Source organism: Cucurbita pepo, chromosome LG02 (genome assembly GCF_002806865.2).
Source record: "Cucurbita pepo subsp. pepo cultivar mu-cu-16 chromosome LG02, ASM280686v2, whole genome shotgun sequence".
NCBI classification, from domain to species: Eukaryota; Viridiplantae; Streptophyta; class Magnoliopsida; order Cucurbitales; family Cucurbitaceae; genus Cucurbita; species Cucurbita pepo.
Genome location: NC_036639.1, coordinates 6,444,147 through 6,458,826, shown reverse-complemented (window position 1 = coordinate 6,458,826; position 14,680 = coordinate 6,444,147). Strand labels below are relative to the sequence as shown.

At 38.8% G+C, this 14,680-nt stretch overlaps 3 protein-coding genes and 1 non-coding gene across 4 annotated transcripts; 3 read left to right on the top strand and 1 right to left on the bottom strand.

The window, feature by feature from the left end:
- Positions 1-1,880: 1,880 nt before the first annotated feature.
- LOC111787751 (uncharacterized protein C57A10.07-like) lies at positions 1,881-4,166 on the top strand. The gene is made up of 3 exons (XM_023667797.1): positions 1,881-2,918; positions 3,759-3,883; positions 4,083-4,166. Exons 1-3 carry the CDS (start codon positions 2,324-2,326, stop codon positions 4,164-4,166), a joined length of 804 nt encoding a protein of 267 aa, XP_023523565.1. The 5' UTR covers positions 1,881-2,323.
- A 332-nt stretch (positions 4,167-4,498) lies between these two features.
- Positions 4,499-9,854, top strand: LOC111788055 (uncharacterized protein C57A10.07-like). The gene is made up of 4 exons (XM_023668199.1): positions 4,499-5,531; positions 6,372-6,496; positions 6,696-7,040; positions 9,526-9,854. The coding sequence occupies exons 1-3, from the start codon at positions 4,937-4,939 to the stop codon at positions 7,014-7,016; spliced, it is 1,041 nt and encodes a 346-aa protein (XP_023523967.1). The 5' UTR covers positions 4,499-4,936; the 3' UTR covers positions 7,017-7,040; positions 9,526-9,854.
- LOC111788053 (uncharacterized protein C57A10.07-like) lies at positions 7,070-9,781 on the top strand. Its single transcript, XM_023668198.1, has 3 exons — positions 7,070-8,016; positions 8,857-8,981; positions 9,181-9,781. The coding sequence occupies exons 1-3, from the start codon at positions 7,422-7,424 to the stop codon at positions 9,499-9,501; spliced, it is 1,041 nt and encodes a 346-aa protein (XP_023523966.1). The 5' UTR covers positions 7,070-7,421; the 3' UTR covers positions 9,502-9,781.
- Positions 9,855-11,692: 1,838 nt separating the features above from the next.
- Positions 11,693-11,793, bottom strand: LOC111789450. The gene has a single exon (XR_002814348.1). It is a non-coding gene; the product is annotated as a small nucleolar RNA Z221/R21b (small nucleolar RNA).
- Positions 11,794-14,680: the final 2,887 nt, after the last annotated feature.

Below are 14,680 nucleotides of genomic sequence, written 5' to 3'. Positions count from 1 at the left end.
TGTTTAATTCCCGATAGGTAATCCACCAATTTATACAAAATTGCTCCATAGCCGATTCGGTAGGGTCACTTTTGGACCGATAATCTGTAGAAGGGGTCACTAAGGTTGAGATCATACAAAATGGGACCATAGCTCAATGTTAGAGCATTTGATTGCAGATCAAGAGCTCACTAATTCGAACCTAGTTGGGCCTGTTAGGTTATGGAGCCTGCTGCTTATTTATAGCTTGGTCAACGGTTATATCCGGTAAAGCTATATTTGGTAAAGCTATATCCAGTAAAGCTATATTTTGTAAAGCTATATCTGGTAAAGCTATATATGATAAATAGCTATATATAGTAAATGGTTAAATTGGGTAAACCTATATATAGTAAACTGAACTATATATATATCCCATCCGGTAGAGCTTTGAAAAGNTCGGTAGAGCTTTGAAAATGTACTTTCTATTCTCGGTACTCTCTCTTGTTGTACATACCTGAAGTCATCAATAAAAAAATCCTTTTAGCCAGAGTTCTCCTTGCAATTTTCTCTATCATTTTTTCTTTGTGTTCATCTAGATTGAGCGTGTGCGTTGTTGTGCGATCCTAACAACCTCATTAAGTTTTATGGGACAATATGGTGTTTGCTAGTCTGAACATCATCCATGGGAGGTTAGCTTGGAGACCCTCCCACAAAACCATAAAGTCACCTAGATTTGGAGGGAGCAACCCCTCATGTGCCACCCATCTACAGGGTCAACCTACGTGGTCTCATTCTCCCCCTCAAGAACGAGTATATAGCTCAGTGACCCTATTTAGGAGACCCTTGGCCAATTCACAAGGTTGGAACACCTAGTCGTCTCAACACATGATAACATCCACCAAACACCCGGAGTACATATACACAAATTCCTATTTTTCGATACAACACGATTAATTACAAGCAGTGGAAAAACAATCCATTACATCATGCAAAGAATAATTTAGTTATGCTAATAACAAGTGTAACTATTCTCATGCTTATCCGATTGTCTTAGGCTTAGGTCATATTGAATCTATTAACCTAGAGTTTTGTTTTACTACCGTGCATGGGTTACCAAATGATACCTTCAAGTATTACTTCCTAGAATATGTGTGGTTGTTTATGTGGTTGTAACGTGACTTCCCGAGTTCACTTTTCTGATAGTAGGAAGCTCCAAATTTTCTAAAAACTCACTGTAGGCTTTAGACCAACAAAATTAAGCTCAATATCGAAATCGGGACAAAAAACTGACAATAGAGGTCAAATGGCGTACACTGCTCACGGCTTTCACGCGTTAGAATAAGGTTTTATGTGCGATCTCATGTGTGCTCTAGGCTCGAAAGTCACGCTCCCTACACAACGCATGATGAGCTCAGATAGGTTGTAGAGTCAAGTTGGATTGATCAACAGGTCGGTCGTCGATTTGGGTTGGGTACCAGAACTTCGAGTCTCAAGTTTGGATCAGGTTGGGCTAACCCACAATTCATGTCTCTACTTTGAAGTAGGGGCAAGACAGGTCGGGAAATTGGGTGGGGACGAAGACAAAAATATAATCTTCGTCTCTCGGATCCATTTATCTAACATTGAGAAATCTTAGGATATCCAATCTCGAATTTCACAGGGTTTCGACATTGCGGATTAAATGAACATCACTAGTTGTGTGTAATTATTGAGAAATGATTGAATATTACTCAAATCATCATTTTATCGCTAAATGTAGAGTTTTGATTGTATGTATTCAATTCGACTACTTCAAAGAACTAATGAATAACAGACGAAAGTCGAGATTTAGATTTGGCTCCTAATGCTCGTCGTCTCAAGCTTGTTAATTAGGGTTCTCGAGTGAAATTAGGCCGCCAATGGCTTGTTTGGTTTGTTTTATTTTTTTTGTTGTTAATACTAAAATGTTTAATTTTCTTCCCATTTCTTGTGAGCATTCAAACAAAAGAATTATGTATTGTGATTTGAACTCCATTCGCTTCTAAAAGAAACTGGAGCATAATCATCCCTATAAATACCAATGGGCAGCACAGTGTTTGAAATTTCTCTACCGTAGGTGTCGTGCTGTGAGTAATACGTCAATTCGATCTCTGCTCGACTTCCCTCTTCAAAGCTTGGAAGTGTATTTATCTGTTCTTGATGGATCGTTTGACTCTCCTGCACACAGATCTGGTCAGTTGCTTCCACCTTTCATCCTAAAATTGATTGAATTTGATGATCGTTTAAGGAATCAATCATCCAATAGCATCGACTTTCGATTTCGCCTTTCGGGTATGTTCAATTCATTCCCGTCTCGATACCCATCGCCTAGATTTGTGATATCATGAGCAATTTTTCATATGGGTCCTCGAGTCCCAACTCCTTCAATGCATATACAAGAGGCGATTTCGATTTAGAATCTGGAGGAACCCTAAAAAGAATTCGAAAGACCAAATGTTCCCCAATCTATCTCGTTAGAATGTTCAAATCTGTTAGTAACCGGATCCACTACTATTACAAGTTGCATCCGGTTGTAGTTTTGTTCATCTGTTTGTCAATTGGAGTTACACTTCTGTTAATCCTGTCTGTGTACGAAAACCACTATCGAATGACCAATTATTACGAGAAATTGAATGTAAATTCGGAGGGATTCCCATTCCCGAAGCTTCAGAATCTTGTAATGGTTGCGGGTCATTCGGTTTATGTAAGCAGTAGCTGTGAGAAGGTTGAGAAGGAAGATTCATGGGTTTTGGAGTCGTATCAGAAGCATCCAGGCCAAGCTGCTACGTTTATTTCACATATTAAAGAGGGAATTGAGACTGCAGCGAGGGATGATGCTGCATTGTTGCTGTTTAGTGGTGGAGAGACTAGAAAAAATGCTGGTCCTCGAAGTGAGGCACAGAGTTATTGGGCTGTTGCTGAATCTCAACAATGGTTTGGTAAATTTTCTTGCATTTCTTAAATCTTGGTATCACGTTCATAGGTTATCTGAATGATCAAGTACATGAATTTCTGTTCTTCTGGCTTTCTAAGTCTTGTTGTATTCTTCATTTAATCGATAAGTAAACCTTTTCGGTAGAATGATTCTTGATCTTAACTAGTTTTCAGTTTTTTATAGAAATCGTTAATGATACTTTGATTTGGTGCTGCCTTCTGATTTGAATCTAGTAAATGAAATGGATTTGTATGTCTGCATTAGCTAGTGTCTTTGGCTACTTTTTTGTAATTATTTGTGAGATCCCACCTCGTTTGGAGAGGTGAACGAAGCATTTCTTGTAAGGGTCTGGACCTCTCCCTAATAGACACGTTTTAAAACCGTGAGGCCGAAGGCGATACATAACGGGCAAAGCGATCTACTAGCGGTGGGCTTGGGCTGTTATAAATGGTATCAAAGCCAGACATCGAGCGGTGTGCCAGCGAGGACATTGGGCCTCCAAGCGGGTGGATTGTGAGATCCCACATCGGTTAGAGAGGAGAACGAAACATTCCTTATAAGGGTGTAGAAACCTCTCCCTAAAAGTCCAAAGCGGACAATGTTTCTATTCATACATCTTGTGCTTGTGCATTTGCATAAGCTTATTCTCCCAGCCTACATTCCATCTAATTTCTAGTGCTGATGCAAGTTGTAGTGATTCCAAAGTATGTTTCATGCATTAAATATGAGCATTTAATAGTTTATAATTACATGGAAAGATCATAGAAAGTATGCTATTATAGATCGTAATTTGATCATGGTAATGATAACATGAGTATCTTACAAATTGTGGTGATCTGTCTAGGGAAGAAGGAGAATGTGAGGTCAAGAGCACTCACAGAGGAGCATGCCAGGGACAGCTTTGAGAATCTCCTATTCAGCGTTTGTCGGTTCCGGGAGCTAACTGGAAAATATCCTCAAAACATTACCGTAAGTTGTTTTACTTGAACGTTTTAAAGAGTAGAAATATGTACATGAATGTTTGAGACATAAAGGAAAGGCTTCTCGTTTTCTTGTGTAGTTGGTTTTCTATGTTAATCTGTTAGGAGGATAATGGGTGTGTTGGTTAAGCTGTGTTGTATTGTGAAGCAATTATTGGAAGTGGTACTAATTATACTTGAATTATCAGGTGGTAAGCTACGATTTTAAAGAGAAGAGATTTGCNGGGCAAGACAGGTCGGGAAATTGGGTGGGGACGAAGACAAAAATATAATCTTCGTCTCTCGGATCCATTTATCTAACATTGAGAAATCTTAGGATATCCAATCTCGAATTTCACAGGGTTTCGACATTGCGGATTAAATGAACATCACTAGTTGTGTGTAATTATTGAGAAATGATTGAATATTACTCAAATCATCATTTTATCGCTAAATGTAGAGTTTTGATTGTATGTATTCAATTCGACTACTTCAAAGAACTAATGAATAACAGACGAAAGTCGAGATTTAGATTTGGCTCCTAATGCTCGTCGTCTCAAGCTTGTTAATTAGGGTTCTCGAGTGAAATTAGGCCGCCAATGGCTTGTTTGGTTTGTTTTATTTTTTTTGTTGTTAATACTAAAATGTTTAATTTTCTTCCCATTTCTTGTGAGCATTCAAACAAAAGAATTATGTATTGTGATTTGAACTCCATTCGCTTCTAAAAGAAACTGGAGCATAATCATCCCTATAAATACCAATGGGCAGCACAGTGTTTGAAATTTCTCTACCGTAGGTGTCGTGCTGTGAGTAATACGTCAATTCGATCTCTGCTCGACTTCCCTCTTCAAAGCTTGGAAGTGTATTTATCTGTTCTTGATGGATCGTTTGACTCTCCTGCACACAGATCTGGTCAGTTGCTTCCACCTTTCATCCTAAAATTGATTGAATTTGATGATCGTTTAAGGAATCAATCATCCAATAGCATCGACTTTCGATTTCGCCTTTCGGGTATGTTCAATTCATTCCCGTCTCGATACCCATCGCCTAGATTTGTGATATCATGAGCAATTTTTCATATGGGTCCTCGAGTCCCAACTCCTTCAATGCATATACAAGAGGCGATTTCGATTTAGAATCTGGAGGAACCCTAAAAAGAATTCGAAAGACCAAATGTTCCCCAATCTATCTCGTTAGAATGTTCAAATCTGTTAGTAACCGGATCCACTACTATTACAAGTTGCATCCGGTTGTAGTTTTGTTCATCTGTTTGTCAATTGGAGTTACACTTCTGTTAATCCTGTCTGTGTACGAAAACCACTATCGAATGACCAATTATTACGAGAAATTGAATGTAAATTCGGAGGGATTCCCATTCCCGAAGCTTCAGAATCTTGTAATGGTTGCGGGTCATTCGGTTTATGTAAGCAGTAGCTGTGAGAAGGTTGAGAAGGAAGATTCATGGGTTTTGGAGTCGTATCAGAAGCATCCAGGCCAAGCTGCTACGTTTATTTCACATATTAAAGAGGGAATTGAGACTGCAGCGAGGGATGATGCTGCATTGTTGCTGTTTAGTGGTGGAGAGACTAGAAAAAATGCTGGTCCTCGAAGTGAGGCACAGAGTTATTGGGCTGTTGCTGAATCTCAACAATGGTTTGGTAAATTTTCTTGCATTTCTTAAATCTTGGTATCACGTTCATAGGTTATCTGAATGATCAAGTACATGAATTTCTGTTCTTCTGGCTTTCTAAGTCTTGTTGTATTCTTCATTTAATCGATAAGTAAACCTTTTCGGTAGAATGATTCTTGATCTTAACTAGTTTTCAGTTTTTTATAGAAATCGTTAATGATACTTTGATTTGGTGCTGCCTTCTGATTTGAATCTAGTAAATGAAATGGATTTGTATGTCTGCATTAGCTAGTGTCTTTGGCTACTTTTTTGTAATTATTTGTGAGATCCCACCTCGTTTGGAGAGGTGAACGAAGCATTTCTTGTAAGGGTCTGGACCTCTCCCTAATAGACACGTTTTAAAACCGTGAGGCCGAAGGCGATACATAACGGGCAAAGCGATCTACTAGCGGTGGGCTTGGGCTGTTATAAATGGTATCAAAGCCAGACATCGAGCGGTGTGCCAGCGAGGACATTGGGCCTCCAAGCGGGTGGATTGTGAGATCCCACATCGGTTAGAGAGGAGAACGAAACATTCCTTATAAGGGTGTAGAAACCTCTCCCTAAAAGTCCAAAGCGGACAATGTTTCTATTCATACATCTTGTGCTTGTGCATTTGCATAAGCTTATTCTCCCAGCCTACATTCCATCTAATTTCTAGTGCTGATGCAAGTTGTAGTGATTCCAAAGTATGTTTCATGCATTAAATATGAGCATTTAATAGTTTATAATTACATGGAAAGATCATAGAAAGTATGCTATTATAGATCGTAATTTGATCATGGTAATGATAACATGAGTATCTTACAAATTGTGGTGATCTGTCTAGGGAAGAAGGAGAATGTGAGGTCAAGAGCACTCACAGAGGAGCATGCCAGGGACAGCTTTGAGAATCTCCTATTCAGCGTTTGTCGGTTCCGGGAGCTAACTGGAAAATATCCTCAAAACATTACCGTAAGTTGTTTTACTTGAACGTTTTAAAGAGTAGAAATATGTACATGAATGTTTGAGACATAAAGGAAAGGCTTCTCGTTTTCTTGTGTAGTTGGTTTTCTATGTTAATCTGTTAGGAGGATAATGGGTGTGTTGGTTAAGCTGTGTTGTATTGTGAAGCAATTATTGGAAGTGGTACTAATTATACTTGAATTATCAGGTGGTAAGCTACGATTTTAAAGAGAAGAGATTTGCAAATTTGCATAGGTCTGCCATTAAGTTTCCGAAATCAAGGTTCTTCTACGCTGGCACACCAGCTTCAATGACATCGAAAGAAGCTGCTCTAAAAGGCGAAGCATTGGTACGAGCTCAGTTCCAAGACGATCCCTTTGGATGCCAAGGTGCCCTCTACCGCAAAAAGCTTGGAAGAGACCCTTTTCATCGGTCGATACCTTATCCAAACGGGTGTCCCGAGATTGCTGGGCTTTTCAAATATTGTAGAGCAGCTCCTTATCCGGGATCCCTGCCGTGGACTGTATGAGGTGTATCGGCATGATTTCAGTAGGACGGAGNTTATGTATTGTGATTTGAACTCCATTCGCTTCTAAAAGAAACTGGAGCATAATCATCCCTATAAATACCAATGGGCAGCACAGTGTTTGAAATTTCTCTACCGTAGGTGTCGTGCTGTGAGTAATACGTCAATTCGATCTCTGCTCGACTTCCCTCTTCAAAGCTTGGAAGTGTATTTATCTGTTCTTGATGGATCGTTTGACTCTCCTGCACACAGATCTGGTCAGTTGCTTCCACCTTTCATCCTAAAATTGATTGAATTTGATGATCGTTTAAGGAATCAATCATCCAATAGCATCGACTTTCGATTTCGCCTTTCGGGTATGTTCAATTCATTCCCGTCTCGATACCCATCGCCTAGATTTGTGATATCATGAGCAATTTTTCATATGGGTCCTCGAGTCCCAACTCCTTCAATGCATATACAAGAGGCGATTTCGATTTAGAATCTGGAGGAACCCTAAAAAGAATTCGAAAGACCAAATGTTCCCCAATCTATCTCGTTAGAATGTTCAAATCTGTTAGTAACCGGATCCACTACTATTACAAGTTGCATCCGGTTGTAGTTTTGTTCATCTGTTTGTCAATTGGAGTTACACTTCTGTTAATCCTGTCTGTGTACGAAAACCACTATCGAATGACCAATTATTACGAGAAATTGAATGTAAATTCGGAGGGATTCCCATTCCCGAAGCTTCAGAATCTTGTAATGGTTGCGGGTCATTCGGTTTATGTAAGCAGTAGCTGTGAGAAGGTTGAGAAGGAAGATTCATGGGTTTTGGAGTCGTATCAGAAGCATCCAGGCCAAGCTGCTACGTTTATTTCACATATTAAAGAGGGAATTGAGACTGCAGCGAGGGATGATGCTGCATTGTTGCTGTTTAGTGGTGGAGAGACTAGAAAAAATGCTGGTCCTCGAAGTGAGGCACAGAGTTATTGGGCTGTTGCTGAATCTCAACAATGGTTTGGTAAATTTTCTTGCATTTCTTAAATCTTGGTATCACGTTCATAGGTTATCTGAATGATCAAGTACATGAATTTCTGTTCTTCTGGCTTTCTAAGTCTTGTTGTATTCTTCATTTAATCGATAAGTAAACCTTTTCGGTAGAATGATTCTTGATCTTAACTAGTTTTCAGTTTTTTATAGAAATCGTTAATGATACTTTGATTTGGTGCTGCCTTCTGATTTGAATCTAGTAAATGAAATGGATTTGTATGTCTGCATTAGCTAGTGTCTTTGGCTACTTTTTTGTAATTATTTGTGAGATCCCACCTCGTTTGGAGAGGTGAACGAAGCATTTCTTGTAAGGGTCTGGACCTCTCCCTAATAGACACGTTTTAAAACCGTGAGGCCGAAGGCGATACATAACGGGCAAAGCGATCTACTAGCGGTGGGCTTGGGCTGTTATAAATGGTATCAAAGCCAGACATCGAGCGGTGTGCCAGCGAGGACATTGGGCCTCCAAGCGGGTGGATTGTGAGATCCCACATCGGTTAGAGAGGAGAACGAAACATTCCTTATAAGGGTGTAGAAACCTCTCCCTAAAAGTCCAAAGCGGACAATGTTTCTATTCATACATCTTGTGCTTGTGCATTTGCATAAGCTTATTCTCCCAGCCTACATTCCATCTAATTTCTAGTGCTGATGCAAGTTGTAGTGATTCCAAAGTATGTTTCATGCATTAAATATGAGCATTTAATAGTTTATAATTACATGGAAAGATCATAGAAAGTATGCTATTATAGATCGTAATTTGATCATGGTAATGATAACATGAGTATCTTACAAATTGTGGTGATCTGTCTAGGGAAGAAGGAGAATGTGAGGTCAAGAGCACTCACAGAGGAGCATGCCAGGGACAGCTTTGAGAATCTCCTATTCAGCGTTTGTCGGTTCCGGGAGCTAACTGGAAAATATCCTCAAAACATTACCGTAAGTTGTTTTACTTGAACGTTTTAAAGAGTAGAAATATGTACATGAATGTTTGAGACATAAAGGAAAGGCTTCTCGTTTTCTTGTGTAGTTGGTTTTCTATGTTAATCTGTTAGGAGGATAATGGGTGTGTTGGTTAAGCTGTGTTGTATTGTGAAGCAATTATTGGAAGTGGTACTAATTATACTTGAATTATCAGGTGGTAAGCTACGATTTTAAAGAGAAGAGATTTGCAAATTTGCATAGGTCTGCCATTAAGTTTCCGAAATCAAGGTTCTTCTACGCTGGCACACCAGCTTCAATGACATCGAAAGAAGCTGCTCTAAAAGGCGAAGCATTGGTACGAGCTCAGTTCCAAGACGATCCCTTTGGATGCCAAGGTGCCCTCTACCGCAAAAAGCTTGGAAGAGACCCTTTTCATCGGTCGATACCTTATCCAAACGGGTGTCCCGAGATTGCTGGGCTTTTCAAATATTGTAGAGCAGCTCCTTATCCGGGATCCCTGCCGTGGACTGTATGAGGTGTATCGGCATGATTTCAGTAGGACGGAGTAGTTATACTGTGGACCAATGGTTTTGCCTAAACAACCAGGTTAGATCTAACATTCCTAATGTGAACACAACACAACACAAGGTGCTATTCTAATGGATGGCTTGATATAAAGAGATGAAAACGTGAAATTTGTTGGAGAAGATTATGTAGGATCAAATGCTCTGCTATCACTCTATTACTATGCTGTCGGAACTTGAGTTTACAGGCATGGAATAACTATGAATGTAAAATTTTGTTTAAGTTACAAACTTATGTTCGAGGCGTGGAATTAAGGATGCCCCCCTCCCAACTCTTTAACTCTTTGGTGATAATCTTTGTATTTATGATTGGATCTACTCACTAATGAACCTCATTAACTAAATAATGACATGTTCATTACACAAACATCAACCATAATGTAGTAAATAAATGATACAACCAATGAAAGGGATAGGATGCGTTGCTTCAGATTGTAGAATCTAATAGCTTTTCAAATTGTAGAATCTAATTAGCAAGGTTTTCATAGTCTTCATTCAAAGTCACGCATGCTATAGATCCATCATATACTTCTTTAGCACAAAGACATGAAACACATCGACTGAAAATTCTGAGATTCGCGGAAGTTCACACATTCTTCTAGCCATAGGAGGCAAGGGGTTGGGTTATGCTTATATGATTGAAGCTTATCTTCCCGTGAGTTCAATCTAAGGAGAAACCTGAAAATAGGGTTAGATTTGAAAGCAAACCTGAAAATATAGGTCCAGCAATTAAGAGGAATTGTGACAAAATGACTATATTTGGAATGAATTACAAGGGAAACTAAAAAAGTAAAAAACAATTAACATACGTAGCATAAAGCTCAAACATGTCTTACATGCTATTAGGAAAACAATCAATGTTACTACTGACCCATGGTAGTATAAAAATGACATTATTTATTTAATAAAAATCGTGAATATATAGGCATAAAATATGATTTCAATCACGTAATACAAAAGTAGTAACAATGTTGCTAGCCTTAATCTGACACTCGGTAAATGAGCGTTACAAAACTCAGTCCTCAATCTCATATTAGCATAACTGATGGATGAACTAGTGTACATAGCTTGGAACTGGAACGATGTAAGATTGTCTGGAAAGTATAGTTATATGCAAAAATCATCTCATCTGTTGCCTGTACAATCCAACGTGAAAGCTGACAACAGATCCTGTAAAATCTATTTGAACCTTTTGGTCTGCCCATCAACAAATATTTGATTAAATCGAGCCCTCCCCTTCGAGGGTGGTGATATTTTAAAATTCTCAAAACAGAGTAATCACTACTATTTGAGAATTTAACACAGAAAAATTATAAACCAGATATCTCGTAAACAAGAGGGTTTTGAATTACAACAATTAGACGCCTGCAATGACATCCCCCCACCAAGGCAACTATCTTCTCACAATTTTACATTTGAGATCTCAGAATCCACAAAAGACTGATAGGAAAGTTGCGATTTGCAAATTATTTTAATGCATGCAAAAAAAAAAAATTACAATCATTTAAGCAGATAGATTCAATAGTTGATAAAAACAAACACATGTTTGAGAACGATTAGAAAACAATGGCATTTACCATTCAAACTAATCGATGATACGTTGACATTAAAAAACACGTAGACAGAAACATTAGAATAACTTCGAACTTAGTGAGATTTTGTAAATGAAAGTCATTTTAACCATTCAAAATCACTTCGAATGTAACACAATAGCATGCATCATGCTGAAAAACATGAAAATCGAACATCATGTGGAGAAGTGATGAATAAGGAACCATCAGAGTACCATTTTCAGCTAAGTCGAGTGCGGCATATCCATTCAAAGGGGCCGAGGAATCAAATCCCACAAAAAATAATAATAATAATAATAAGAAATAAATAAATAAATAAATAAAAGAAGGAACCATCAGAGACCAAAATTAATCCCCAGTAGCTAAACGCTGTACGGTCCGCATCATGGTTGCGTCTTCCGAAGAAGGCGCCCATCATTTGGTTCCTTAATTTCATCTCCAACACATTGAAAATCAAAATCAGAATTAGAATCTAAAACTTCAAATGTCCGACTCGATAACCAGAAAACTACAAGAACAAACAGATAGAAACACAGACAAAGAGAGGATCGGAGAGAAATTGAGAAAGAAGAAGCTCAGATTCAATGGGTATTGAGAAACTTATCAGCACAGATTGATGCAAGCATCATCATCAGAGTGGTGCATGACAATCTCAGATCCTCATCACTGCCACAACCTTTCGCATTTTTCTAATTCAAAAGTCAAAATAAAATCTACGGTAGAGAAACAAACAAACTCTTAGACGAAGAAGTTGCTTCTGGGCGATTCAACTGATGATGGAAGCGGCTCTCATGGTTATATAGGCGTCGAAGGAGAAGCCCTAATTTGCATTACTTATTTTACTATTTTACCCCGATGATTATTTCGAATTTACATTGCTGCCATTCAATGGCCGGAAGGGACTCGAGATTCGAAACAACGGGCCTGGGCCTGGGCCTGGGCCTGGCTTAAATCTTTGTATAAATACAATCAAATTAAAGTACTTGTAACCAAAAAGAAAATTCAATGTATTTTTTTGACCTAATTTTCTGAATTATATCATTGTTTTACATTAATAAATGTATATTAGTTACATAGGTTATGTAGGTATATTTTTATATTTTCTATCGAGAATAATCCCTAGTCTATAATAATAAGATTGATTAATGTATATGACGTCGACGACTTAAAAATGATAATCCTTTCAACTCACTCATAAGACTAGTTCACCACTCGGAGATCCCGATTAACCCCTGACTTTCCATAGAATTATTGATTGGCTCAGAGTTTAAACACGTAAACTATGGGGTCACCCGAAAATCTATCATCAGTTAGCCCCCTCTCCTGACTTTTGTTCCACTAGTAGTAAGCTCACCTATTGTTCGAATAATTCTGAATTTTTATACCTAACAACCATCCACAGATTCATGAGTGATCCTATTCTATTAGTTATAACTTTTTGAAACTATATTGCCCTTTCAAATATAGTTATGAGTGATTCTATCCTCGGTTAATCACGCAGGTTGAAGGAATTGAGGGACGCATATCGACCATTTGGCCAGATAGTGCGTCTGTGTATGGCGTCGATATGTGTTAGGAACTGGACGAAGAAGTGCGTCGACTTACCAGAGGGACACGCGTCGATAGTGAATCGAACAATTCAACCCACGTCTAACCACATCTGATCCACGCCTTTGAAACTAACCCATAAAGCATGACCTACATCCCTCTAGCTGACTCGAATTGATTTCTGCAACCTGGAACTGCACCACACGACACACATGGTATCCTTTTGTAGCATGTGAGCGTGTGTGGGAAGCATGCAAGTGACCCTTTTCACTACGTTTGATCTCCGTTTGATTATTTTTCACCACAATTTCAATACTTACCTTAATTCTATTTGAGCTAAGACCTACTAGTGGGTTTTCAAGATATTTGGAGCATCCTACAAGCAGAAAAATAAATTCAAGAAGGTACGCGACAATCAAGTAAGCAACCACACAGATTCTAGGCAAATAATATTTGTAGGCATTGCTTGGATATGCATGCATGCATGCATGCTAGGGTAAAGCTTACCGTGATCGATTAAACTTGTGTTTAGTTATTAATTGTTTCACTACAGTTTTGTACATGATTATGCTAGAAAGAAGGATGAGAATTTTGTTATTTGCAAAACAAGTGTTTGATTGATGTTACCGCCCATTGAGCATGTGTGACTGTATGCATGATTTAATATACATTAACCTCGGGTGATTGAATGTATGATCTCGTGTAAGTAGTAGTAACAGAATAAGATTAGAGCGCTAAAGTCACTTTGTCGAGACTATGATCTAGGACAAATTACCTCCCGTAGTTCGAGCACCTTAGAGTCGTGAGTGAGATCTGTATGGCTAATCTCTAGTGCTCCCAACTAAACTAGACTCAAGAAGTCGAACAGAGAAACCTAGAGACGTGAATCCATCTCAGTAACGCCAAAACACCCTAGGGGCCTAGAAGATCACCACGAAAACCCAAAATGACAAAGATAGCATCCTTGGCCGATAGTATCTAGTATGTTGCCTGTTGATCTTTCACTTCTCTTTTCACTCTGATTATAGTATCGTCAAGCCAGACATGGGGTCGATTAGGGATGTATGACTTGATTGTTTAGTTGGACTACCATGCACAACTGATTCTTCTTATGGGGGGATCTGGATCACATAGGTAGAAATTGGAGCTGGCACGCACAAGTGGGTCGCTCCCCCGACTTTGGATGACTATATGGTCCTATGGGACGAGTTCACCAACTAACCTCCTACAAATGACGAGCAGGCTAGCACCACCATACTGGTCGACCGCTGCATAGGCTAAGCTAGCTACATAAGTCTGTGATTGACCAGAGTCATATACCTAGAACCTAAAGAATAATTCATGATACTCTACTAAGTCTAGGATGCGATAAGAGCCTATAAGTAGGTTTCTTACTAGGTATAATTTTATGCTCACCCCAAAATTTATTTTTCATATGAATAGTGTTTTGTGTCATGGTTATGCTCGTCCAGGACGTGTTGCTCATGGCTGCATGCCCATGCCAAGCCAAACTCTTTATGTTTTTCCATGTTGTAATGCTTTACTTTTATATTTTTATAGAGTATAATGTTTCGGCGAAATCATGTCTAGGTCTGCCAGACCTGAATCGCCTCAAAATGTACTATAGGGGGATATGACTAGTTGTCAACTTCTCCCTACCTGATAGTTATATATTGTAAGCCGTTGTTGTTGCCTTTTTGCTTGTATCATATATAACACCAATTTCAATCTCTCAAATTTTTCTTTCAAAACTCTCTTTCGAAATCTTTCTCTACCCCCGTTTTCTAAAACTTTCTTCTTGAATCGGGGCAGAGGTTCAAGCATACGTTGCCTGGCCATAGGCGACGCAAGAACGAACTGACTTTAACTCATTTGTTGCTGGGAAGTGAGTGTCACACAATTACAAGTCCACTGCCATCAAAAATGCGATTGTGACACTTTGCAGCCATAGAGGGGTATCGACTCGAGAAATCTATTGTCTACATTCTATAGAGTATCATACCATGTATTT